Source organism: Sphaerodactylus townsendi, linkage group LG01 (genome assembly GCF_021028975.2).
Source record: "Sphaerodactylus townsendi isolate TG3544 linkage group LG01, MPM_Stown_v2.3, whole genome shotgun sequence".
NCBI classification, from domain to species: Eukaryota; Metazoa; Chordata; class Lepidosauria; order Squamata; family Sphaerodactylidae; genus Sphaerodactylus; species Sphaerodactylus townsendi.
In genome coordinates, this window is record NC_059425.1 from 178,338,694 (window position 1) to 178,366,071 (window position 27,378).

At 47.0% G+C, this 27,378-nt stretch overlaps 1 protein-coding gene across 2 annotated transcripts in view; it reads left to right on the forward strand.

The window, feature by feature from the left end:
• Positions 1-27,378, forward strand: part of RCBTB1 (RCC1 and BTB domain containing protein 1) — a 36,927-nt gene that overhangs the window by 4,398 nt on the left and 5,151 nt on the right. The window contains exons 2-11 of one of the 2 annotated variants that reach the window (XM_048500896.1): positions 3,082-3,233; positions 6,473-6,667; positions 10,393-10,543; positions 13,187-13,353; positions 16,961-17,119; positions 19,380-19,487; positions 21,202-21,344; positions 22,199-22,389; positions 23,278-23,404; positions 27,083-27,234. In XM_048500896.1, the coding sequence (XP_048356853.1) occupies positions 6,524-6,667; positions 10,393-10,543; positions 13,187-13,353; positions 16,961-17,119; positions 19,380-19,487; positions 21,202-21,344; positions 22,199-22,389; positions 23,278-23,404; positions 27,083-27,234 (1,342 nt within the window). In that variant the 5' untranslated portion in view covers positions 3,082-3,233; positions 6,473-6,523. The remainder of the gene's footprint in view (positions 1-3,081; positions 3,234-6,472; positions 6,668-10,392; positions 10,544-13,186; positions 13,354-16,960; positions 17,120-19,379; positions 19,488-21,201; positions 21,345-22,198; positions 22,390-23,277; positions 23,405-27,082; positions 27,235-27,378) is intronic. The other variant, XM_048500905.1, reaches the window with a different exon arrangement.

Sequence of the window (27,378 nt, forward strand, 5' to 3'; positions counted from 1 at the left end):
AAGCAAACGTTTCAATTGCCTAGCGGAAAAATTCCTCACCCCACTGTATATCAGAATTCAGATTTGTCTCTCTCCGTCCCCGTTTGTACCTGAACGAATATAATGAAACTGGGGACTTCAGAGCCATAGAAATGAACCAAGAAAGCCTCTTTGGAGCCAGTGAACAGAGCGGTGGAGCGTTCTTGGGCACTCAAAGTCCACCCTCCCACAATATAGCACCATGTGGCACTTCCTTCCACCCTTTTTGAATCTGGCCTCTTTCAGCCTGCTCTGTGATCAGCACCCGTCTCTCATTTTCCTTTTGCTCATCTCAGACAACATGTTTCCGTTCTGGGATCCTTGCAGACTGTTCTGAATCCCCTTTGCTTTCCTTTTATTATCTGTAATAACACCGCAGAGCTCGATCCAAAACAGTCCCAAGCTTTATGGGAGCGTAGGTGAGGTCTGGGCTGGGCCCTGCTAGGCCACAGCCAGAACACAGTCAGCTGCTGACAAGTGAAAAGTGAAAGCAAAGGTTTTTCCCTTAAGAGATCATGTTAAAGTAAATATAGAACACAATAAGGGGACGTCATCAAATTCATAGCTCCCGGCATTGTTACGCCACCTGTACAGTGGTTGCTTGGATACTTATTGAAGAGATATCGAAGAGATAGAAAAAGGGCAGAGAAGGGCAACAAGGATGATTGAGGGACTGGAGCACCTTCCTTATGAGGAGAGGCTGCAGCGTTTAGGACTCTTTAGTTTGGAGAGGAGACGTCTGAGGGGGGATATGATTGAAGTCTATAAAATTATGCATGGGGTAGAAAATGTTGACAGAGAGAAATTTTTCTCTCTTTCTCACAATACTAGAACCAGGGGGCATACATTGAAAATGCTGGGGAAGAATTAGGACCTTCAATAAAAGCTGAAAACACTTCTTCACGCAACGCGGTGATTGGTGGTATTTGGAATATACGCTGCCACAGGAGGTGGTGTGATGGCCACTCTAACCTGGATAGCTTTTCAAGGGCGCTTGGATACAGATTTTATGGAGGAGAAGCCTTCCATTTCTATGGCTACCAATCTTGAACTCTTTTTTGGATCTCGAGATTGCAATGCCTTTTTTGTAACAGACCAGGGTGATCGGGAGCAACAGCTGCAGGAAGGGCCATTCCTTTCACATCCTGCATGTGAGCTCCCAAAGGCACCTGGTGGGCCACTGCGAGTAGCAGAGAGCTGGACTAGATGGACTCTGGTCTGATCCAGCTGGCTTGTTCTTATGTTCTTATGTTCTTATGCTGTTCAGAGCACCTCTGCTCTGTAGACGGTAGACTGCTTCTCCACTTTCTCTAGGCCCCACTCTATACTATTCTTTCCCCTTTCCCCCGCAAACACACACCATTATACAAGTACATGCTTCTCTGTCCCAGTTTCATATGTGGATCCATTTCCATTGACTCCATAAGCAGCAATGACTTTTCCATGTATTAGGGAGCTGAGTATGTGTAGTTTGGTGAAGGTTAAGAGGTGACATGATAGCCATGTTTAGATATTTGAAGGGATGTCATGTTGGCGAGGGAGCAAGCTTGTTTTCTGCTGCTCCAGAGACTAGGGCCAGGAGTCATGGGTTCAAGGTGAAGGAAAAGAGATTCCACCTAAACATCAGGAAGAACTTCCTGATAGCAAGGGCTGTTCGACAGTAGAATGCACTACTTCAGAGTGTGATGGAGTCTCCATCTTTGGAGGTTTGTAAAGAGAGGCTGGATGGCCATCTGACAGGAGTGCCTTGATTGTGTGTTCCTGCATTGCAGGGGATTGGTTGGACTTGATGGCCCTTTCAGTCTCTTCCAACTCTATGATTCTATGAATAATGGCCGCATGAGCCAGTCACCAAGCGATTTCCTTATTCTGACATCTAGCCGTTATCTTCCCTCCCACTTCCCTCTCCCCCACCTCAATCTGGCTTCCTTATTTCTAGCCTAATTGTGACTGAGGGGATAAGCTCTGCATCTCAGTTACTCCGTTTACCACTACAGGTGAGAGCTTGTGTGATATTCTGTACATAACCAGTATCTACAACCCTTCTTCCTGGCAGACTTGGCTCAGCTATAATGGCAATCATGGTATTTTTTGATATTCATGTTGTGAAAATAGGATTTGGCAAACATTTGGTCATTCACATACTGGGTTTACCTTGATCAGAGCTGTTTTTATTGCCTTTGCTCTGGCTCTGTAGTTAAGGAGCAAGCCAGGATGCCATATTTCTTCATCATGTAGAATTGTTTTAAAAAACCCTTCAAACCATGGTTTCAGATCCAGGTTTGATGAACCATAAGAAGAGGAGTTTGGATTTATACCCCACCTTTCTGTCCTGTAAGGAGAGTCAAGGTGGCTTACAAACTCCTTTCCCTTCCTCTCCCTACAACAGACACCTTGTGAGGTAGGTGGGGCTGAGAGGGTTCCGAAGAACTGTGACTAGCCCAAGGTCACCCAACAGGCTTCCTGTGGACAAGCGGGGAAACCAGTCTGGTTCACCAGATAAGCCTCCACCACTCAGGTGGAGGAGTGGGGAATCAAACTCGGTTCTCCAGATTAGAATCCACCTGCTCTTAATCACTACACCATGCTGTCTAACTATGGTTAGCGGAGGGCACCATGTTTACATGACCATACTAAACATGGTCAGTTTGCTTAAATAATGATTCCATATTATGTCTGAACCAATGTCTAGTTTTGTTATGGAGGGTGGAATTTCTTTTTGCCTGGAGGACCTCTTAGCTGCCGCCTGCAGCAGTTTTGCCCAGAGTTTATTATGTCTATGAAAATTAGACCTTTCTCACAATCACACTTGTGTACTAACTATGCTGTTCTTGGTTCCTGTTCCTTACAGTTTTGCAGTAACCTCTTGTAATGTTGTGGAGAGTGCAGAGAACACGTTTTGAGAGGGCTTTTTGGCACTTCTGATTTTGTCTTTCCCGCCCATTCAGTCTAAAAATGATTTTGTTAAGAAAATGAAATTGTTACCTTGAGACTGGAGTGAGTTTATCAGCACCCCATAGGGCAGCCTTAAAGCTTCTCTTCTGCTATTTGCCTTTTATTTAGGAAGAACAGTCTTCTCTTTGTTTGACTCGCCCTGGAACTGAAATCACACCGACCCCTTGTTTCTGCTCGTTCGCACACCAGCATCACTGGACTGCTTCAGAGATGTTGCCTCGGCCGCGGCAGCGGAGCCTGCTTACTGAAGTAAGCTGCTGGTAAGCTTTGCAGTGGTGGAATGTGAAACATGGCAAACCTTCAACGGGATTCTGTTTAGGTATTTGAGTGTATGAACTGCAGTTCTCTCCTTTGATCCCTTTTTAAGTGCATCCCGGCTTAACTTTCCTTTCAGGCACTTGTGTTGCTAACTGAGAACAGCTTTACACGATTCTTTGCCAGGAATGCTTTAGAATAATCTGGTTCCCGAGGGTTGCAACATTGAGCAGTAGATTAGTAATACGTTTGTATGGCCTTGGGTGAGGAGCCAGGAGTATACCGCAGGTTGCCGTGAAAAAAGACGGTCCGCTTCATCTCTCGATCCGTTTTCAGCCATGTGATGAGCATCAAGGTTCTTTAGCAGCATCCAGAGTAAGGAAAGGTAACTTTCTATGTATCGTAAATAAAATGCTTCCATCAGTACTTCATGGCTTGTCTGAGGACTGAGCACATTAGCTTCTTGTTTTCTATGCCTGAGCATGGTGTAGTTGTTAAAGTGTCAGACCAGGACCTGGGAAACCCAGGTTCGAATCCCCACTCTGCCATGGAAAGTTGCTTGGTGACTTTGAGCCAGAGGCGTAGCTCCAAGGGGGAGGGGGGGCGCAACACACCGGGCCCCCCCTGTGGGCGGGGGCGGGACAGGGGTGTTCCGGGGCGGGGGTGTAAGATGCACCAGTGCACTGGGCGCTTCCCCCCCTTGCTACTCCTCTGCCTTGAGCCATTCACTGTTGCTTGGTGACCTTGTTGCTTGATGACCTTGAGCCTCGGCCCTGGCTAATACTTGGTTGGGAGACCTCCAAGGAATACCAGGGGCGTGACCGCAGAGGCAGACACTAGCAAACTACCTCCGAATGTCTCTTGCCTTGAGCCATTCACTGTTGCTTGTTTCTTGATGACCTTGAGCCTCGGCCCTGGCTAATACTCGGATGGGAGACCTCCAAGGAATACCAGGGGCGTGACTGCAGAGGCGGAAACTAGCAAACTACCCCTGAATGTCTCTTGCCTTGAAAACAGTATGGAGTCACCATGTCGGCTCTGACTTGACGGTGCTTTACGCATGCCCACACAGAGCTGTTGGTAAGGGTTTTATGCAACTTTTTTTGTTGTCCAGCGGAATGGAATTGACATAACAGTAGTTATGATCTGGCTTGAATTTCTGTCTAATTAAACTGCTGCTTTTCATATAGATCTGAATTCCCCAAAAGCTGTAGATAATTATATAACTGCTGTGTATGATGGTGTGTTCCTGTGGCTGGTAGCTCCTTCAAACGAAACATCTCTGTTCTTAGGAGCTATTGTTCCATTAGGTGTTTAATGCAAACTGAATTTCGGTATTTACAATACATGTTGCTTGGAACAGAAATCCAGTTTGCGGGGATGAATGCTGGATCTGCAGTTGCTATATCCTGCAGTAGCTTTACCCCTGCTGGGGAGATGCGTCTCCTTTGATTTTGCATATTCTTTGGGGCCCACCTACATTCTACATGATGTTTAGTATAAACGAGTCTGGCTAAAATCAACAAGAGTTGGATGAAGGAGACACATGCCACAGTGCTTTAAGGACATCTAGAGGACACTTGTTATTGTAAATAGTCTTAACTTAGGTTGTCAAGAGCATTGTCCACTTGACGCAACGTTGCTTTGGTTGCACACATTTAAATAGCAGTTGCTGAAAGAATGGCAAATATCTGTATGATAAGATTAGCGGTTCTCTTCATGCTTGCGTGTAGAATGCTGCCACATGAGTGGTCAAATAGTACACATGGCATGCACTGTAACAAACATCAACCATAAGAGCACGGGATAGGCACCCTAAATGTTTGGGGCCTTAACTTAAGGTGACCAGATTGTCACCTTTTTAAAACCGGGATGGGGTGCGCATGCGTGCAGCCGCAGGAGCGCACTGCCTTCTGGGGTGCTCCCTGTTTCCGGGGAGCGCCCCAAAAGGCAGTGTGCTCCTGCGGCTCCTGTGACAGGGTGTGAAAAGGGGCAGAAGGCAAAATCGGCCCACCAAAGTCCCCGCGGGATGCGGGATGATTATTGAAGGCGATGGACTACCAAAAGCGAGACGTCTGGTCACCTTACCTTAACTGTCTCTCTGGTACAGGCATGATGGATGGTACTTTCTACTTGTACGGAGAAGTTGAGAACAAGCCTAAAAGAAATCTGTTGTGTAAAGCGAGTCACCCTTGCCTTTGGTTAAGAGTGGCCAGCTGTTCAGTCACCCTGTATTGGTGGAGGTGGTGTAGGCAGGTGTTTCTAACCTGGTCCTCTCCAGGTCAAGAGATCTGGCCACACATGTGACTTTCAGAGCACGAATCCTCCTCTCCTGTCTTCTTTTCTTTGATGGAGGAGTGGAGGAAGAAAAAGAAATAGCTTTATGCCCTGCCTTTGTAAAGAAGCTCAGGGCCCCACTTAGAAGGTTGGACCCCAGCTCACTGGGCTGATTGCTTGGGGGTGTGTCTCTCTCCCAGAGGAGGGAGGAGGACAGAAAGGAAGTCAAGATCTGGTTCAGATCAGAAAGTGGAATACCTGGGAAATGGAGCACAGTGTTCTGCCAGAGAAAGGGAGAATGCACACGGTGTTCAGTCTTCTTAGATACACTGTGGAGGTCACCCCCTGATCTCTGCTCTTCTAGCTGTGGTTCTTGGCTGCTTCTTGCAGAAACTGGGAAGCGAGCATGCTTGGTTTGTGCTTGAAAACAAACAGCTGCCTCTCAGTCTCCTCAGAGTGAGGATTTCACGGGGAAGGGAGCTGAGAGGTCACCTAACACAACTGCATTTACATTTATGTGTTTATTTATATCCCACTTTTCTCCCTTGCTGGGACTCAAAGCAGCTTAGAACATCGTTCTGCCCTTCTCCATTTTTCCACAACAACCCTGTGAGATAGGCCAGGCTGAGAGCTTGTGATGGACCCAAGGCCGTCAAGCAGGCTTCCAAGCAGAGATCTGAACATGGGGTGCCCAGAGTCCTAGTTTACTGCTCCATCCACTACACAGGCACGGCTCTCTTGACTGCATGGCTATTCAAGAGTTAGTTCTGAATAACTTGTAGTGCCGCATGAGTGTACAGGTGTGTGGAGTCCTGAGTTTCGTATCCATATGTCAAACCTTGTTTTCATTGTTTCTACAGTGTAGCATGCCTAAGTGTCACAATGTAGGGATCTACCATTGATTGCTGAAAGGGGAAAACATGATTCTTCCATAACCTCCTTCTAAACATGCCTTCCTTTCTTCCAGCTGACCTTGTGAGTTTGGGTTGAGTGGCTGTCGAAGTGCCACAGATGTGGCATGAAATGCAGCGAAGCCATGGTGGATGTAGGAAAGTGGCCGATATTTACGCTGCTTTCACCTCAAGAAATAGCCACTATCCGGAAAGCCTGTGTGTTTGGAACATCTGCCAATGAAGCTATATACATAACCCACAATGACGAGGTAAGATCAGAGAAGCCACATGAATGTGTTTTGAGTTTTTGGGTTAGACTACCTTAAGATTTGCCTGTATATCCAGTACTCTAAGCACTAACTTTCAGGGGAACTGCATATGTTCAGATGGCACAGACGAAAGAACAGCTTTGTTGGTTATGAGCTTTCAAAATAATTCTTTAAAATGGGGCATTTAGAGCTGCTGCTCTTATTGGCTTGGTAGCTTCTTAAAGTATTTTGGGCTATAATTTCCTTTGTTTCTGTCAAGCTGTTGAGGCGCGCAGTATGGTATTCCATTCATTGTGAAAAGATGGTCTTTTAAATTATTACAGTGAACATCAGCGTATGGAATACAGTGGAATACCTCTCTTCTGTATTGGTTAGACCTCACCTGGAATATTGTGTACAGTTCTGGGCACTGCAATTAAAGAAGGATATTGACAAGCTGGAACGGGTCCAGAGGAGGGCAACCAAAATGGTACAAGGTCTGGAATCCATGCCCTACGAGGAGAGACTTAGGGAGCTGGGTATATTTAGTTTGGTGAAGAGAAGGTTGAGAGGTGACATGATAGCCATGTTTCAATATTTGAAGGGATGTCATGTTGGTGAGAGAGCAAGCTTGTTTTCTGCTGCTCCAGAGACTAGGACCAGGAGTAATGGGTTCAAGGTGAAGGAAAAGAGATTCTTGACAGTAAGGGCTGTTCTACAGTGGAATGCACTACCTCGGAGGGTGGTGGAGTCTCCTTTGGAGGTTTTTAAAGAGAGGCTGGATGATCATCTGACAGGAGTGCTTTGATTGTGTGTTCCTGCATTGCAGGGGATCGGACTTGATGGCCCTGGTGGTCTCTTCCAACTCTATGATTCTGTGTCATAAGCAAAATGATACAGTGGGAGCTGCCATACATGGGCACTTCCTTTGTACAGAACTGTACCTCAGAACCTGCACCTAGCCCCCTATTGTCTACCTCAGGTAGCAATAGTTCTGTTGCCCAAGAGTTTTGTGGAGATTTCGGACACAGCATATTTTAATTGCTCAGCTTGCGTCATGTCTGAGCCATGACTGCCCCCACTTCCTGCAGTTGTGTACCTGGGATTTCGGGACCCTTCCCTCCTTAACCCCCCCCCCCCCCCATCCCCTTTGCCTGTCCTGATGCAACCAAGTGCCGGCAAGAACCAGATTTCTGGTTGCTTATGCTATTACCACAGAGCTGCAGTTAATGTATACTAGGCTATCAGTGGCTCCTGAGCATTATAAGAACCTATAAATGCTGAAATAAATTGAGAGCCAGCATGGTTCAGCAGTTGCAGTGGTGGTGAACCTTCGGCACTCCAGATGTTATGGACTACAATTCCCATCAGCCCTGCCAGCATGGCCAATTGGGGCTGATGGGAATTGTAGTCCATAACATCTGGAGTGCCGAAGGTTCGCCACCACGGAATTAAGGTGTCAGGCTAGGATCGGGGAAACCCAGATTCACATTCCCATTTGCACTATGGAAGCTTTCTGAGTGATCTTGGGCCCTCCGCCCTGACCTTGGCTAGTATTTAGATAGGAGACCTCCAAGAAATACCAGGGGCCTGACATTGAGGCAGGCAGTGGCAAACCACCTTTGAAAATCTCTTGCCTTGGAAACCCCATGGGTCAGCAGAAGTCAGCTAAGACTTGATGAAATAAATAAGTAAATGAATGCTGGGATGAAACTTCCAGTTGACGAAGCCCATTTGCAGGGCAGCTGGTCTTACAAATGAATTGTAGCACAGCAGTTCAGTCTCAGCAATTAACCGAGAAGCTCATTTGGTATGCTGTGCCGTCCGTGCATTATGTCATCCGTGATTCACATAGGAATCGTGAGTGACCCACGTGGGTGATAGCATGCAACTGAGTCATCCTGGATGTGTCAAGGGGGTGAGAGACATCTGGAGTCACATCTGGTTTTACTGCTGCTGTGTTGCAGAAAGTCAACTCTGCTGCTGTCACGTAGCCTTTGAAGTTCTGATAGGTCGTCGTCCCCCCCCCCCTTTTTTTTTTCTCTTGTAAGTGACTGGTTGATTCAAAGGTTGAAAACTCCCAATTATTTTTAGAGAGAGACTGAAAGGCCCTTTGAATTCAGAGGCTATTGCAATGACAGGAATAATCTGCTTGGAGGAGTTTCTTCTCCATTTGGGTAGGCTAAACCCTGGTTCTGCAAGCTCTTCCTAATGATACCTCTTCCTTTTTTTGCATCTTGCAAGTTGCTTTCCCCAGGTTAAATAAGGCCGGTCTTCTGCTTAATGCTCTCTTTCTGTCCTTTCCCAAACAATTCATATAAGAACAAAGCCCTTAGTAGAACCTTTGACTAATTAAGATTACAAGTAGCTTAGCCTCTCTCTCATTTCCAGATAGCTCACCTTTCAGAAGCACGTAGGCCTCGTTATAGTGGGAAGCTGTTCTTTCTCAGACGTGTAACCATTCAGCTTTGGTGCCAGGTTCTTGCAGGGATTTGCCAGATTCTAGAGTTTATGGGCCACGCATCTGCAAGTCTCTCTGAAGGCTTCAGGGAGCTCTCTGGCAAATGGACTCATTGGCAGTAGCTGTCGGCTCAGGAATCCTCAGTACTGCAGGGGCTAGTGGCCACAGTGGCTGCTCTTCTTTTTACCTTCAGGAGAAGGGACAGTGGAGTGAGTTGGCATGTGTGGGTGGCGTTACTTGCTAAATTTTGTCCACCAGCACCACTCCCTCTCCTTGAACATCCTGGTTACACTTCCCTATTCACAGGCCCTCAAGTCACAATTGACTCATAGCAACCACGTAGGGTTTTCAAGGCAGAAGACGTTCAGAGGTGGTTTTTAACAGTTCCTGCCTCTGCATCGTGCCCCTGGTATTCCTTGGAGGTCTCCCATCCATCCAGATACTTGCAGGGATGAGCCTGGGAGCATGCGATTAGTCCAGGGGTCTGCAACCTGTGGCTCTCCAGGTGTTCATGGACTACAACTCCCATCAGTCCCTACCAGCATGGCCAATTGGCCATCCTGGCAGGGGCTGATGGGAATTGTAGTCCATGAACATCTGGAGAGCCACAGGTTGCAGACCCCTGGATTAGCCCAAGGTCACCCAGCAAATGTCCATGGTGCCAGTGAGTTTCCCAGATCCTAGTCTGGCACCTTAGCTACTACACCATGCTGAATGTCCTTAAGGTGTGGGTTTCTTAAATCATCGCATCACACACACACTTTGGTACCAACAGGGGCCTGTGTTCAACAGCAAAGGATACAAGCACCTTTGCGTTTTCTTGAGGGGAAGATATTTTTGCCAATCCTCCCCTGCTGCTGGCAGCAGCCAATGGAGCCCCCCCCCCCCAAATATTCCTGGGGGTCATCAGACCCTCAGGAACAGCATGGTGAGGGGTCTGCAGTTGGAGCAGCAAATCAGCAGAAGTTGATGTCATCCTTGAGAAAACTTAACGGCCCCTAAGGCAGATTGCCCATGCTGGCAGGGGCTTATGGGAATCCTTGTCCATGAACATCTGGGGTGCCAGAGTTGGACACCCCTGCCTTAAGGGCACTTACAGGTTGTTGAAGACCAGCCACCAAGTCATTTGCTTCACCATTAAAAACCAGGAGTACAAATATAACTGAAACATGAAAATAAAGTTAACTGAGCTTTTCAAAAAAATCTGTTTATCCCTACTCTGGCAGTCATGAAGCCTGCAAAGCGCATGCACTAAAATCTGGGCCACACGTTCTTTTTTCCGCAGGTATTTGTGTTTGGGCTAAACTGTAGCAATTGTCTGGGGACTGGAGACAACCAAAGCACCATTGTCCCAAAGAAAATTGACGTTCTGTGTGGAAAGAAGATCCGCAGTCTCAGTTACGGAAGCGGGCCCCACGTGATACTCAGCACAGAAGGTAGGAAGGCTTTTTGCTCTTGAGAAATACTGCTGTGCATTGCCTCCAATCAATACGATGGAGGATGATTCTGCTTGGCTGATACTGGGATGAAAAAAACATGATTCTTATACCAGCCAGTTCCAGGGTACCTCCCCTGGTCCATATTCATGCTCAGCCTATGGATGGCTAAGCCTCTCAGACAGGGGTGTCCAACTCTGGCGCTTCAGATGTTCATGGGCTACAATTCCCATCAGCCCCTGCTGGCATGGCCAATTGTAGTCCGTGAACATCTGAAGTGCCAAAGTTGGACACCCCTGCTCTAAGACCACGATCCCTTACCTTTTTGAACCTGCAGGTATCTTAGGACTTCTGACACTGGTGGGCGCAACCGCAAAACGGCTGGCACAAAGCGCCACTGCAGAAGGTGGAGCCAGCCACAAAATGGCTGCCACAGCTTCCCTTCAGTCCCACAGTGTGTCGTGTTCCTTGGATCTCCCAATAAACAGATTCAGTGGATACAAAATTGATGTATTGACTGCGGTTCAAAAGGTTACACTTCAAACATCTTTGCCAAAAACCAGAGCATTCACATCCGGCCGATCCCACATCACACTCCCTGCCTTTGCTCCATTGCTAGGAAACACACACACACACCGGTTTTGTCTCCCTCGAGCTGTTCCCAAGCTTGCATTTCTCCAAGACGGCACTTTTAGGTAAGCACCAGGTTTGTCCTTGTCTTGGAGAATCATTTCAGTGCAGCCTACACATTCCTATGCAGCATAGCTCTAAGCCACAGGTGTCAAACTCACGGCCCTCCAGATGTTCATGAAATACAATTCCCATCAGCCCTTGCCAGTACAGCCAATATTCATGTTGGGAGAGACTGATGGGAATTGTAATTCCTGAACATCTGGAGGGCCATGAGTTTGACACCCCTGCTCTAAGCCAAACTACAAGCCGTAACAGCCGGGGTGCCACAACCTCCTGCCCTCCCCTGGAGACATGCCAAGACCAAGTTTTAAAGAGTTCTTCACGCAGGGATCCTTGGCAGTCACTGATCAAACAACGTTTTTAAAAAATCTGCACAGTGGCCTATCAGCAGTCCTTGCCCGCTTGCTAAAAACTCTTGTTGGATGCTCGGAAAGGTGTTGGCAGGCACCACATTTGAGAGACCTCCTTTAAAGTCTTTCTGCAGAGCCTTTGGTTAGTGGGTTGCTGTGTGAATTCACCCACTTTCCTATCTTGCCCCCATTGAGAAGAGCTACATGTGGAGAAACAGATGTTGCCTCCTCCTTGTCCAGCAATGACTGGAACCAGTCTTGAAGTACTTAATGTGTAATAGATGTTTGGAAGTATACTCTGTCAGTTCTTGTTCTGTGATGGGAAAGCCATCTACTGTGTGAAACACGAAAGTTTTTATTTCATTTATTTTAATTGCATTTGTACCCTGCCCATTCCTTCCCATGGTCAATCTCAGGGCGGCTTACAAACATACAGAACGTAATTCTGTAATGAAGCTGATAATACTAACACCCGAAATATATCCTTAGATGGTGAATATTATGATAACGTCGTTCAGCTTATAATTTCCATCCCCCAGCCTTTCGCTGACCCTTTACCCATATCACTGTGGAGATGGGGAGGATCACAAGGACTAGATCACAATAAAGAGCAAAAACATACTGATGGGGGTGGGGGAGGTGCTCAATTAAAACCGCATGGTGATAGTTGATCATTGGTGGTTGGGAGGCTGGCGAGATGGTATGAGGACAGCGGTGTTAGGTCTCGGAACCTTAAGCCAATAAACAGACTCCGAAGCATTGATCAGCAGCATTTATTGATGAGGTATCGAAGCAGTTCTGACGAAACTGGCATTCTCAGTCTCCTTTATTCCCCACTGAAAGCCCCCCTTACTGGTTTCCCAAGAATTCGTGAAAAACAATCTTTGGAGCCTTCCCGCCCCATGAGATAAGGAATGTGATTCTTTTCTCATGGGACAGTGCCAAGGGAAGCCTAGTTTCCTACAAAGCGTGTGAAGCCATAAAGGAAAGATCAAGGAAAGAGTGCACAGATGGCAGTGATTGCACATAGCAGGCTGGTTATATAACTCTTGGGCAGCATTGGTTTGTTGTTTCAATCAGTTACATAGAGTTAGGAATGCATCTCAATCACCCAGATAAGATCCCCCTGACAAGTGGATGACCTCAACCAAAAACCCAGTGGAACATCTCTGTCTTAAACACATTTTAACCAGCTAGCTTCCACTGAGATATGGCAATGCCTTTAGAAACTAGTCCACCTTAACTAATTGCTCTAAGCATGGTAGAGAGTAAATTAAGGGTGCTGCATTTGACAATTCTCCCAAACTTGAAGGATGGAAAAACTGGGGTTTTTTTGTGAAGAAGCTGCATTGCCTTCCGGTCAGTATATACCTGCTCACTCAGGTAGTCTACAAGTAGAATCTGGCATGTGGTGTTGGTTAACCAGAACAATGGCATATGATTCAAATGATGCCTTTGGATGCTTTTTCTTCAATACGTCAACATTTCCTCTTCTGCTTTTTCACCTGGTTTTGTTTTTGTTTGAAATTGGGATTCAGAATCTGTTTGAAATTGGGATTCAGAACTGTGAGTGCGCTTGTGGGTTTTGTGTCCTGCGTAGATGGCGAAGTTTATGCCTGGGGGCACAACGGATACAGCCAACTCGGAAACGGGACCACCAACCAGGGCGTTGCACCGATTCAAGTCTGCACCAACTTGCTAATTAAGAGAATAATTGAAGTTGCTTGTGGCTCGCACCATTCCATGGTCCTTTCGTCTGATGGAGATGTAAGTCTGTTTCTCCAAGAAGTTTGCCACTGAAAAGGCCTGCCTCTTTTATCCTGCCTGGTTTCTAGGTGTGGAGCTGCCCTGGAAAGGTGGACGTAGCATAGCCCTTAATTGTTTGATGATTTATAAGTTTTTTTATCCCGTCCTATACCTGAAGGTCTCAGGGCAGGTTACAGCATAAGATTCATAAAAGTCATAAAATCCAGTACAAGGTAAAAACAGTTACAACCCAGAACAATAAAACCCGTTTAAAATTCATAAAACTTGTTTAAAAATAATATGATCAGAAGGATCTCTTTGGCCAAAGGTCAGGGAAAATAGGTGCGTTTTTACCAATGATCTAAAGGTATATTGAAAAGATGCTTGATGTGCCAACGGCTGGGGAGGTGGAGATCGCTCCACGATGATGTTTGCTTACTGACATGGCTGGCTGGAACCTTATCTCAATGCAAAGCTTATCTCTTCACAACAGAATGTTTGCCAAAGGGGTTGGCACCAGAGGCTATTGTATGGGGAATTGTTTCAGATCTTCATGTTAAAATTGGAACAGTTCAGAGGTTGATAGCCAATGAGGCGGCTGGCGCTCCAAGCTAATAGCTGCCTCTGAGCTGTTTGGCACATAGAACAAATCGGATTCACTCATGTTTCAAGAGCAGCTCTGATCGGAAACATTCATGAACAGCAATAACTGGTAAATATACTGTCCTTTGACAGTTTGTGGGGGGGGTCTTCTGGTACACCTGTATCAGCAGACATAGAGCGGTGCTACTTAGAGTAGACAAGTAGACTTAGTAGTCCTTCTATGCCAGTGGTTCTCAACCTGTGGGTTGGGACCCCTTTGGGGGTCGAACGACCCTTTCACAGGGGTCGCCTAAGACTCTCTGCATCAGTGTTCTCCATCTGTAACATGGAAAAATGTTAGGGTAGGGGGGAATTGTATTAAAGGGTCGTGGCACTAGGAAGGTTGAGAACCACTGTTCTATGCACACTGCAGCCTCCCACCCTCTCAGGAAAAGAAAACACTTCACAAAGATGTTCTTCCCAATATGGAAGGCTTTACTAAAGTAGTTGCAGTACTATACAAGATAGACTATGCAAACTATAATAGAACAGACTAAGCCAAGGTAAGCTAACACAAGTCAAGACTAGAATACAATACTCAATACAATACAGCATACACAATGCATAGCTCTTACAATGTACAAGCTTGGTACTTTTCCCCAGCAACAGTCTTCCCATTGGGACAGAGTCACAGTCAGAGCACCAATCACGTTAAAGGTCAACTGCAGCTTGTCGTCCCCAGACTGACTGGCTTCGGCTCTAGCTCTTGTTGCTGACTCAGCTATCTGCTGCCCGGAAGATGAACCAATGTTTTACATATCATGACAGCCTGTCCAGAGGGCAAGCAAGCAAAAGCACGGAGACTTAAAACCATTCTCCTGGGTATGCCAGGTTATAGCATGTAGCGTTACATAGCGCAAAAGTGTAATTAACCTTCTCAAAGGTTTGCCAAGCGAACAGCAGGAGTGTGGAGGAAGGCATCCGAATACAAAGCCAGTCTTCCTAACTCTAGACTACAAGCCTAAGGTTAAGGACAAGAAGGCCTGATTCTTGCCTCTGAGCCCACCCAGACCAACCTGTGAGCAGCAGAAAAGTCATTCAGCCAGATTTTCCCCCCAGCTGTTTTTAGCCACCTATCTGGGTCTTCCCCATTTCATCCAGACTGTTCCTTCCAGCGTGGTGCGGTGGTTAAGAGCGGCTGACTCCAATCTGGAGAGCTGGGTTTGATTCCCCACATGAAGCCTGCCGGGTGACCTTGGGCTAATCGTAGTTCTCTCCAAACTCTCGCAGCCTCACCTACCTCACAGGGCGTCTGCTTTGCAGACAGGAAGGTGATTATAAGCTGCTTTGAGGCTCCTTGAGGTTTGGGAGAAGCAGGGTATAAAAACCAACTCTTCTTCTTCATTAATTTATTACATTTAGAAGAGTAGAAGAAAAGAGTTTGGATTTATGCCCCACATTTCTCAACCCTCTCAAAGCAGGTTACAGACTTACAGATATTTCCTGTGTTCCTTGAACCTCAAGGTGAAATTAACCAAACTGAGATCCGCTTAGTTTCAGCTAGTTTCTCTGACTTCTGTCTTCCAGCCATATTCATAGCAGACAACCTATGGATTTGGTCCTCGTTGTACAGGTGTGACAGGGCTTGGCTATCAGCAGTTTCCATTGAGATGTTATTTGGGATATTATTGGCAGGTCCAATTGGCCAAAGTCGTTTACAGGGGACCATACCAAAGGCTATTGGGGAAAAACCCATTTTTTTGTCTTCAAGTCACAGCTGACTTACGGTGACCCCCGTAGCATTTTCAAGGCAAGAGATGTTCAGAGGTGGTCTGCCAACCCCACATCACAAACCTGTCATTCCTTGTTGGTCCCCTATCCAAACACTAGCTTTTACGGCCCTGACCCCTGCCTGGTGGAACGCTCTCCCTCCAGCTGTCCGGGCCCTGCGGGACCTTAAGGAGTTCCGCAGGGCCTGCAAGACTGAGCTGTTCCGCCGGGCTTTTGGGGAAGCCAGCCGCTGATGTGTTCACCCCTCTAAACAGCGAGGCCCCTGCTGTCCCTCCTTTAGGGGAATTTTAAGTTACGGGATGCCATCTTTACTTTTATCTGTATTTTATTGTATTTATAATGGAAAGGTTATAATTTGAGCGCTGCTTTTAAGTTTAAGGACCAGTACTGTAGGTACGGAATTATTATGGTTTACTGTTTCTATTTCTGCTGTGAACCGCCCTGAGCCCTCCAGGGGAGGGCAGTATATAAGTCTAATAAATAAATAAAATAAAAATAAATAACCACAGCCAACCCTGCTTAGCTTTTGAGATCTGTCAAGATCAGGCTAGCCAGAATAGGGCAGCAGTTTCAATAGCTTTTGAAATTTTATTTATTTTATTTTTAAATTGAAATTGAATTTTGAAATTGAAATTTTGAAATTGAATAGTTTCAATAGGGCAGCAGCTGATTGGTGCGCCTCCTTTCTGTCCTGCTTACATCCTGGGACTTTTTACATCTTTGCAACCCACTGTTCTTCCCCCTCTTTGGGGAGGGTCTTTTTACTGAAAATTTTAATGTCGAACACCGGGAAGTTTGTATGTATAGTTGTATTTATTGGGTTTTAGTGATTTTATAACTCATGGAGCCTATTATTTACTTATAATCTTATTTTATTTTGTGTTCTATTTGTCTGCTGTTTATTTTGTACACCACCCAGAGCCCTTCAGGGGAAGGGCGGTATATAAATTTGAACAATCAATCAATCAATCAATCAATTAATCAATCAATCAATAGCCTCTGCTATACACTTTCCCTATTGTGTCAGCCACCCTTAGTTCAGACAGATTTTTTTAAAAAAAATTGTACTTCATTCATAAATGATAAGTGTGTGTCTTTGTGGCAGCGCTATCATTGGGCCTTCTTGCAAAGTGTGCACTGGACACTATCCTGCATCAAGCGAAGACATCCCCAGACAAGCTGATCTTTATTTTCTTTCTCAAGGCTAGCAGAGTGTCCCATCATGCCGTCTTCCATCTTCTTCCTTTGTGAACAGGTGTATGCCTGGGGCTACAATAACTGTGGCCAAGTTGGATCGGGCTCGACGGCCAATCAGCCAACTCCTCGCAAGGTCTCCAACTGCCTGCAGACGAAAGTGGTGGTCAGCATCGCCTGTGGTCAAACCTCTTCCATGGCGGTAGTAGACAACGGTGAGGTGAGCATCAGTCCATGGCCTTCCCGAGTCTGAGAGTCAGCGTGGTGTCATAGTTCAGAGCAGTAGACTCCACTTTGGAGGACCAGGGTGATTCCCCACTCCTCCACACAAGCGGCAGACTCCTATCTGGTGAACTGGGTTTGTTTCCCCACTCAGCAGTGGCGTAGTGGTTAAGAGCAGGTGCACTCTAATCTGGAGAAACCGGGTTTGATTCCCCGCTCTGCTGCTTGAGCTGTGGAGGCTTGTCTGGGGAATTCAGATTAGCCTGTGCACTCCCACACACGCCAGCTGGGTAACCTTGGGTGAGTCACAGTTCTTCTGAGCTCTCTCTGCCCCACACACCTCACAGGGTGTTTGTTGTGAGGGGGGAAGGGCAAGGAGATTGTAAGCCCCTCTGAGTCTCCTATAGGAGAGAAAGGGGGGATATTAATCCAAATTCTTCTCTTTATAAGACAGTCAGATCTTTCTGCTTGCAGGGGATGATGGGAACTGTAGTCCATAACATCTGGACGGCTGCGAGTTTGACACCTGTGCACTAGATTAAAGAACTCTTTCAGCCCAGTTCTTCCAAATAGGAAATCCCAGCCAGGAATCAAGGGAAGTTTTTTTGGTGTTGTGCCCTTGACCATAAAGGTACAAAAAGTCAAACCTGTCTGTCCACATCATGTATCCAGTCCAGCCAGAACTGGACTCATTTGCAGTGCTGCAGTAGCTAACTCTTGTGCAGCACAAACTGAACGAAATGTTTCTTAAGTTGTTAGCTCAAGGGTAAATGTATCCAAATTAATCCTAGAACCTTCTGTTACACACACGGGTTGTGGTGGAAGGAAGTTGCTCTCCTGGTCCGATCATTGCGCTAATTATTTGCATCTCCTGAGCGATCCCAAACAACGCAGAGCATACTCACTAGCTCGTTTTAATGATCTGCCTAACGCTATGACATTTGGCAGGTATAATAATATCCCCTATATGAGAATAGGTTATGCCAGTGTTAAACGGCTGTTGTTGAGACTGTCCAGCGTGTACTTTTAGAGTGCCCTATCTGTGAATCTCCTCGTTCCATGTATATCCATCCCTTGATAGAGAGGTTAAATATTGATATGTCACCATCTATTATGAATTTTCTACTTAATGGTTTTTGTGACCTCACCTGTGAAAATATTGCGAGCTTTCTGAAACATTACCTGGCCAAGCTTAATTATTCTTTACAAAATAGCCATGGTTAATTCATTTATCTACGTGTTTTATATATAGGGGTTTGTATGTGGATACCCAATGTATATATTTTAACGTATTTCAATGGGTTTAGTTAATTGATAAACGTTTTGGGGGTTTTTTTTAACTGTAATTTATAATGCCAACAAAGGCTTCCGTCTGTCTCTTACACACACACTGAATGGATAGACAGGGTCATTGACTGCTGGTGATCGAGTCATTATAGGCCACACCTGGAAGCTGCTGAATATATACTTCTAGTAGTGTCTTTGTTTTGCCAGGTTTCAGGCAGTCAGAAGCGAAGGTCTCCTTCCCGCAGCATAAATCCCAATTAAAAGGAAGGCTGGTGGAGCAGAGAGCTTCTCTTCAAGGTTCCGCACAAGCTCAGGGGCTCACTTAGCTGTGGGGCAGCCCATGCAAAATGTGGGGCTGTTGGGAATATTGTGCTGATATGTAACCCGAACAGTCCTAGCTGCAGCACAGTTTGAAACCCAGGACCATGAGAAATCACACTGGGAAGCCCTCTGGCTTACATTTGGCCAGGCCAAAGGTTTGGGAGAGGCCGGCACAGGAGAAAAGCAACGGTTAAGAAGAAGAGTTTGGATTTATACCCTTCTCTCCTGTAAGGAGACTTATAGGAGCTTACAATCTCCCTCCCCTCACCCCACAACAAACACCCTGTGAGGTGGGGGGGGGCAGGGCTGAGAGAGCTCTGAAGAACTGTGACTAGCCCAAGATCACCCAGCAGGCGTGTGTTAGAGTGCACAAGCTTCTCTAGTTCCCCAGATAAGCCTCCACAGCTCAAGTGGCAGAGCAGGGAATCAAACCCGGTTCTCGAGATTAGAGTGCACTTGCTCTTTACACCACTGCTGCTCTCTAACCTATCTGACAGGGTTAAAGGCCTCTCTGGTGTCTGTCTGCCCCTGACATTCTCTATGGAGCATTTTGCTGCCTTCATCAGCTGCTGTTCAATCTAGACTGCCACTCTTCTGATTCTGTTGTTATATTTCCTGTACTGATTCCCCACCTTCTTGCTTTGATCAAGGTATATGGCTGGGGTTATAACGGCAACGGCCAGCTAGGTCTGGGCAACAACGGCAATCAGTTAACGCCTTGCCGAGTGGCTGCGCTTCAAGGGATGTGCGTAATGCAGGTGAGTAGAAATAAGTTCCCTGCTGACCTCCTGGTTTATTTTGAGCTTCCTGTCTGGTCTCAAGGGTGAAGCCAACACAAGCCAGAGCTGAGCAAGTGGCTCAGAAAGGAAGCCTCCCAGGGGCCTGCTGCCACCGTCACTTCTTCTGCACTCTTGTATTGGCAGCTTTTCTGGCTCCGGGGAATAGCCGTGCTGTTTTGAACATCCGAATCACCTCACTGGATATGACCATTGGTTCATCTAGTCCAGTGTCCTGTCTCATGCAGTGATCAAACTGATTGTTAGCCTTTCTGGACGCAGCAATGCAGCAAAGTACCACCACAACACTTAGGAATCGATGCAGACTGTGAGAGAAGCTTGCCTTTCTATGGGCCTTATGGCCATATGGCCAGCCCGTTGCTTGAATCTCTTCTTACATTTCACTGAATCCTAGAGTGTTTTTGGAAGCATCTGGGAAACACATGTTGCTGAAGTTGCAGCAAACAGCAGGTTGAACCTACACAGTGGCTTGGAGTGGGGTGGGAGTCTTCCTTATCACGTTCTGGGCGGCTCTTGGAAGGAAATGTTGAGTTATTTGATAGCAGCGCAGGTAGCAGGGATCCAGTATACCGAGAGATCCTTGTGTACATCAAAGGATTGTGAACATTATATATGTGTTAAACTGCCATAAAGTCACAGCCTAGTCATGGTGACCCCGTAGGGTTTCAAGGCAAGAGACTAACAGAGGTGGGTTCCCATTGCCTTCCTCAGCATAGTAACCCATTATCTTCCTTGGTGGTCTCCCATCCAAGTGCTAACCGGGATCCACCTTGCTGGTAAGATCAGTCTAGCCTGGGCCATCCAGGTCAGGGTGAGCATGGTTGGTTGGTGGATAGATGGATGTGGGTTGATTTATTTGTAGTTTTATTCCTTGCTCCTGAAGCAAAACATCACAGCTTTGAATTCTGTTTGAATATTTGAGCATTCCTTTACTCGAACACAGGGAACAATTTCTAACGTAAATCGTTTCCCACTCAAAATCTGAAGCACCAAAGTGAGAGTTCTGTTTGGTCTGCTATAATGAATATTTCTGTGAAGCACGCACAACTGACCCAGATTGCTCAAGGAGAAAGAAGAGACTGAATATAAACGAACTGTATCCTAAACTGAAAATGCTAAGTGGGCTAGCTTAGCTTAACTTAAAAGCAGCAGCATCAATTTTCTGGATAAAAAGTTTCCGCTGAGCTTTATAACCACTTCTAATACCGTCGTTGTACCAAGTCGGCTTTTGCTCATGAACAAAATATGTGTGTACTGCATTGAGATTCTCCCGGCAAGTAACGGGACGCTGGTTCCTTGCACAGGTCCCCCCACCCCTTTAAGAACTTAAGAACGAGCCTGCTGGATCAGACCAGAGTCCATCTAGTCCAGCACTCTGCTACTCGCAGTGGCCCACCAGGTGCCTTTGGGAGCTCACATGCAGGATGTGAAAGCAGTGGCCTGCTGCTGCTGCTGCTGCTGCTGCTCCTGAGCACCTGGCCTGCTAAGGCACTTGCAATCTCAGATCAAGGAGGATCCAGATTGGGAGCCATAGATCGACTTCTCCTCCATCAATCTGTCCACGCCCCTTGTAAAGCCATCACCACCTCCTACGGCAGCATATTCCAATATTGCATCCAGCTTGGTGTGAAGTGAATATCAGTGTGTTGATTTTCTTGGGCCAATGTGCTTGCAGATCACCTGTGGCTACGCGCACACGCTGGCGCTCACGGACGAGGGCTTGCTTTACGCCTGGGGAGCGAACACTTACGGGCAACTGGGGACTGGCAACAAGAGCAACCAGCTGAGTCCAGTGCAAATCATGGTGGAGAAAGAGAGGTAAAGGCTGGCGCAGTAGACCTTGGGAGAGCCAGGTAGCAGGAGTTGAAAACAAGGCAGGTGTACTCGAATCTGGAGGAACCGGGTTTGATTCCCCGCTTTGCCGCTTGAGCTGTGGAGGCTTATCTGGGGAATTCAGATTAGCCAGGGCCCTCCAACACATGCCAGCTGGGTGACCTTGGGCTAGTCACAGCTTTTCGGAGCTCTCTCAGCCCCCCCCCCCCCATCTCACAGGGTGTTTGTTGTGAGGGGGGAAAGGAAAGGAGTTTGTGAGCTCCTTTGAGTCTCCTACAGGAGAGAAAGGGGGATATAAATCCAATTCTTCTTCTTTCTGAGCCAAGGAAGGCAGCCTCTGGACTCAGGCTTCACACATTTAACTGATATGAAAGGAGGACACAGGCTTCACAGATTTAACTGAAATGAATTACATGGTTTGTTGGGAGAAAGAGCCTTGACTACAAGGAGGCGCAGGAAGAAACGAGAAAAGAAAAGCACACAGTGACCTGAACATACAGCAGAACAGGACATGCGTTTCTGGTTTAGCCTCCATTCTACACCCTCCTGCTAGAGAATGGGTGACCTAGTCCTGTTAACTTTGTAGCTGCTTATGTGGGGAACAGTTGGGCCAGTTATGTCCACTGACTTCCTTAGAATAAACACATATATTGTTCCTCTAGGGGCTGGGGGAGCCTTCAAATTAAGCAGCTTTTCCACTGGATGAAGGCTGCTTAGCCAGGGGGAAGGCTTGGGGTTTTGTTCAGAAGAACAGCAGCATACAGGCAGGTTTGTTTTGTAAATGTCTGGTGTTTGCTCCTGATTGACCAAGCGCCCTTTGGCTTCCTCGCCCCTCGCAGAATTGTGGAGATCGCGGCCTGCCACTCGGCTCACACGTCCGCTGCCAAGACGCAGAGCGGCCAGATATACATGTGGGGACAGTGCCGGGGGCAGTCGGTGGTTCTCCCGCATTCCACCCATTTCTCATGCACGGACGACGTCTTCGCTTGCTTCTCCACTCCTGCTGTGATGTGGCGCCTTCTCTCCTTAGGTGAGGGGGAAAATTGCAGGTATCTGGTCCCTAGGGGGAGGAGAGCTTTCAGGGCACGGTGCTGCCTCTCAAAGGGGAGTCTGCTTGAGGCTGTCAGTTGTTAGAAGGCTGTGCATAGTTCTGCTCATTCCCACACACTCCCTCAAGCTTGCACTTGGGGTTTCCTTTCCTTTGCCAGTGTGGTGTAGTGGTTAAAGCAGGTGGACCAGGTTTGATTCCCCACTCCTCCACCTGAGCAGTGGACTCTTATCTGGTGAACCAGACGTGTTTCCGCACGCCTACATTCCTGCTGGGTGACCTTGGGCTAGTCACAGTTCTCTCAGGACTCTCTCATCCCCACCTTCCTCACAAGGTGCCTGTTGTGTGGAGAGGGAGGGAAAGGAGTTTGTAAGCCTCTTTGAGAGTCCTTACAGGAGAGGGAGGCGTGGGAGGGCCTAAATCCAAACTCCTCTTCTTCTAGATCATGTCCTTGAAATTCAGATTCTTGAACCCTGGGCGTTCATTTCAAAAGGTATCAGTGTCAGTTGATGCAGCACTGAGAGGCTAGGTAGGGAATGTGCACTGGGAATATGAAGAGAAATCTCTCCCTCTGTCCGCTGTTCTCCCATCAGCTATACAAGATGGTCCACCTTGCTATGACTTTATAAGGAGCAGCCAAATCGATAGGGCTTCCTTGCCCTGATTTCCTTTTCTCAAAGAACTCAGTGTGGAAAGGAACCTTCTCTCCTCCTCTATGTATGTGGTTTGATCACTAATCAGTTTTTCCATGGAGCAGAGATGAAAGTGCTGTTGCGGAGCCACCAGACGTAGTGGTGGTCAGGCAATCAAGTCTCTTTGTGGGGGGGACCACGTGCGTAACTTTAAGAGGACGATGTTTAATCTTTGCAGAGCACGAGGACTACTTGACGGTGGCGGAGTCTCTGAAGAGAGAGTTCGATAGTCCAGAAACCTCGGATCTGAAGTTCAGGGTTGATGGGAAATTCATCTACGTACATAAAGCGGTTCTGAAAATCAGGTACCGTTTGGGTCGGCGAGGCCTCGTTGAGCACCTCGGCAACTGGTTGAATAGTACAGCTCTGAAAGATAATAAGCAAAAGCAGTGGCTATTTTGTAGGGGCAGGATATTTAGAGGGGTGGGTACATGGGGCATGCTGGCCTCAGCTGCCAGGACAATTCCGACAGCTAGCCAGGATTAGTAAGCATTTGGCGACTACATGATACCATGGGTGGAAGATGACCCAACATATCAAAACAAAAGGGGGGTGCAACAGAAATAAACATAAATCATCTTGCACCTGTCGTCTAACAGTGCTCAGTTGTCAGTTGGGAGCCTGGCATCAGGTCCAGGAGGGATGAGGGATGAGCAGGCTGATGGAAAGCTACTTTCACTTTGCCTAGGCCAACAAGTAGAGGCACCCAGAGGCGGAGCTAGCAGGGGGAAGGGGGGTGCGCTTTGCATTGGGCGCACACCGGGGGGGAGTTGCCTCCCGCCCCCACCCCACACTTACCTTGGTGAAAGTGCAGCTTGGAGAAGCGGCCTGTTCCCTTCAGGCTGAAAATGGCCTGATGGGAACTACACTTCCCAGGAGACCTTGGGGTTAGCTATGTCTCCTGGGAAGTGTAGTTCCCACCAAGCTGTTTTCAGACTGAAGGGAACAGGCCGCTTCTCCAGCCTGCACTGTTTCACTAAGGTAAGTGTGGGGTGTGGGGGAAGGGCAGGAGGTGGGGGCAGGGCACCGCGTTGGGGGGGAGGCAGAAAACACAGTGTGTGCATTGGGTGCAATATGGCCCAGCTATACCTCTGGAGCAGGGGTAGGGAACCTGCGGCTCTCCAGATGTTCAGGAACTACAGTTCCCACCAGCCCCTACCAGCATGGCCAATTGGCCATGCTGACAGAGGCTGATGGGAATTGTAGTTCCTGAACATCTGGAGAGCCGCAGGTTCCCTACCCCTGCTCTGGAGGCACCCAAAGCCAGGTGGCTTTATCTCAGTCTCTTGACCTTGAGTCTATGTTGCATTCCTTCCTTTCGCGCTTTCTGTAGTGCGGGATAGAGAACTCAAAAAAGGGAAAGGGGAGGAGAACAGGGGTTGATGTATCGGGAGTGCTTGGACATACAGTTAGAACTGGCTTTTTCCCTCTAGCTGACTGATGTCTGCCAGTAAAGACTTCAAGTTGCAGAGTCTGATATGAGTTACAGATCCAGGGCTTGACATCAGTATGGAATCACTTGAAAAACCTTTGCAGGACAGAGTACCTACCAAGCCCTTGTTTACTCCTCATAAACATAATATACAAAGCAGTCACGAAACACACAATTCTTAGACCATTCTCATAAGAAGATAAGAAAGAGCCTGCTGGATCAGACCAGGGTCCATCTAGTCCAGCACTCTGCTACTCGTGGTGGCCCACCAGATGCCTTTCGGAGCTCACATGCAGGATGTGAAAGCAGTGGTCTGCTGCTGCTGCTGCTCCTGAGCACCTGGTCTGCTAAGGCATTTGCAATCTCAGATCAAGGAGGATCAAGGTCGATAGCCATAGATCGACTTCTCCTCCATAAATCTGCCCAGGCCCCTTTTAAAGCTGTCCAGGTTAGTGGCCATCACTCCCTCTTGTGGCAGCATATTCCAAGCACCAATCACATGTTGCGTGAACAAGTGTTTCCTTTTATTAGTCCTAATTCTTCCCCCCAGCATTTTAAATGGATGCCCCCTGGTTCTAGTATTGTGAGAAAGAGAGAAAAATTTCTCTTTGTTAACATTTTCTACCCCATGCATAATTTTATAGACTTCAATCATATCCCCCCTCAGACGGCTCCTCTCCTTTGTATCTGTCTCCTTTGGCTCTGTCTTCTTCTCAAGCCTTAGCAATCAAATTAAACTACATGCTATTTAGAGTACTGCCTGGGGGTATGTTTAATCTGTATTGGAGGAATTATAATGTTATATATGCAATTCATTGTAGAACTCCACTGGCCTTTCAAGATTACGACATCTGATCAGAAACTGGGAACAGCCTGCTGGATTTTTTGCTTCGTATTCTTGTCACGTAGGATCATAGAATCACATCGAGATAAGGATTTCTAGGCTTAATTAGATTGTCAAGCAAAAGTTTTTTCAAGTTATTCAGTACTGAGTACTGTTAGGCGACAGGTGCCAGGTGGTTTATGTTTAGGCAAGGAGGCCATCAACTCCCTGCAAGCTGTGGGGAGAGTCCAGTGGATTCGTCTCCCATGTGCAGTTGGGGTTTGGAGATTCAGGTTTTGGAGTGGGCCAGCAGGTGCAGAAAGGGAAGTCTGTATCGTAGTTGGCTAATGAAAGAGTTGCCCTTCCCCTGTTCCCTACCAGTAATTGCCGAGGGGCTTGCCCTGACAACAGTGAAACCGTATAAGGCAGGGATCTGCAACCTGTGGCTATCCAGATGCTCATGGACTACAATTCCCATCATGCTCATGGACTACAATTCCCATCCCAATTGTCCATGCTGGCAGGGACTGATGGGAATTGTAGTCCATGAACATCTGGAGAGCCACAGGTTGCAGGCCCCTGGTATAAGGCTTGTTTTTCACTAGCCCTTTTGTTATATCTGAATTACAGTAACTGTGTAAATTTTCAGTACGGAGCAATCAGGTCCAAATCAGTATTCATATAGAGCAAAAGGGGATCAGGTGTCATTTTATAAGAATCCTTATAAAATTATGAGAAACCAGGAAAATGTATTTCAGTCTACGCTAATAACTTGAGAGCCAGAGTGGTATGGTAGTTAAGAACACTAGTACTCCATACTACACTGCGTTTCAGGCAAAGATGTTAGTTCGGTCAGTTGAGGAGCAGGGTCGAGAAAATTGTATGTTTCCGCATTAGAATATAGTCTCAGAGGAATATGGGAATTGTAATTCATTTTTACACGCTGTCTTGCCAAAACCACTATTTTGTGCATTATTGAACATGGTCCTTTGATACAAGAGCATTTACAAACTGAATTCCAAAATTAATTTTTACTTTCAAACGGATGGGCGGGGGAGCATGACTAGGTGCGCACTAGGACCCAGGTAGAGCATTCTACAACAAAGAAAGTCCGGCATGTTGAGTTCTGTGGTGGAAGAATATCCCACCCTATCAACATCTTTTTCTGAGACAGCCAGTAATCTGGAGACCCAGGTTTCCCTCTCCTTCGTATTAAGCCTGCTGGGTGACTTTGGGCCAGTCACAGTTCTCTCAGAACTCTCTCGGTCCATGCCGAGGCAGGCAACGGCAAACCACATCTGAATGTCTCTTGCCTTGAAAATCCTATGGGTCAACTTAAGTCAGCTGTGACCTGACGGCACTCTCTATCACGACCAAGCTAAGAATTTATCCTACATCTCTCTCTTTCATGTTACGACAAGCCCCCAAGATCAAACCCTCTTTTTTGCATAGGTGTCAAACTCGCAGCCCTCCAGATGTTATGGACTACAGTTCCCATCATCCCCTGCCAGCATCATGCTGGCAGGGGGTGATGGTAACTGTAGTCCATAACATCTGGAGGGCCGCGAGTTTGACACCTGTGAATTAAGGGATGTAGATGTCTCCGTGAACTGCCATGATAAATCTTAGCCGGCACTTTTTCTATTTCCCTGCGATCCTAACTATATATTCTGCAGAATTCAAAGCTAGCTTTACCTTCCCAGAATTTTCATGCTTTTCTTGTTGCAGATGTGAGCACTTCCGTACCATGTTCCAGTCCTACTGGAACGAAGACATGAAGGAGGTGATAGAAATAGACCAGTTTTCCTACCCGGTGTACCGTGCCTTTCTCGAGTACCTATATACAGACAGCGTTGATCTGCCGCCTGAAGACGCTATAGGTAGCACTTGGCTTTTTTTGCCACGTTATCTGGGGAAAGGAGATCTCCCAGGGGAATGGCGGCCAGAAGCGAAGGAGGTTGGAAGAGGTGGGCCCACCCTAGGGTTGCCCAACTCCATGCGGAGCCTGGAGATCTTCTGGAAAC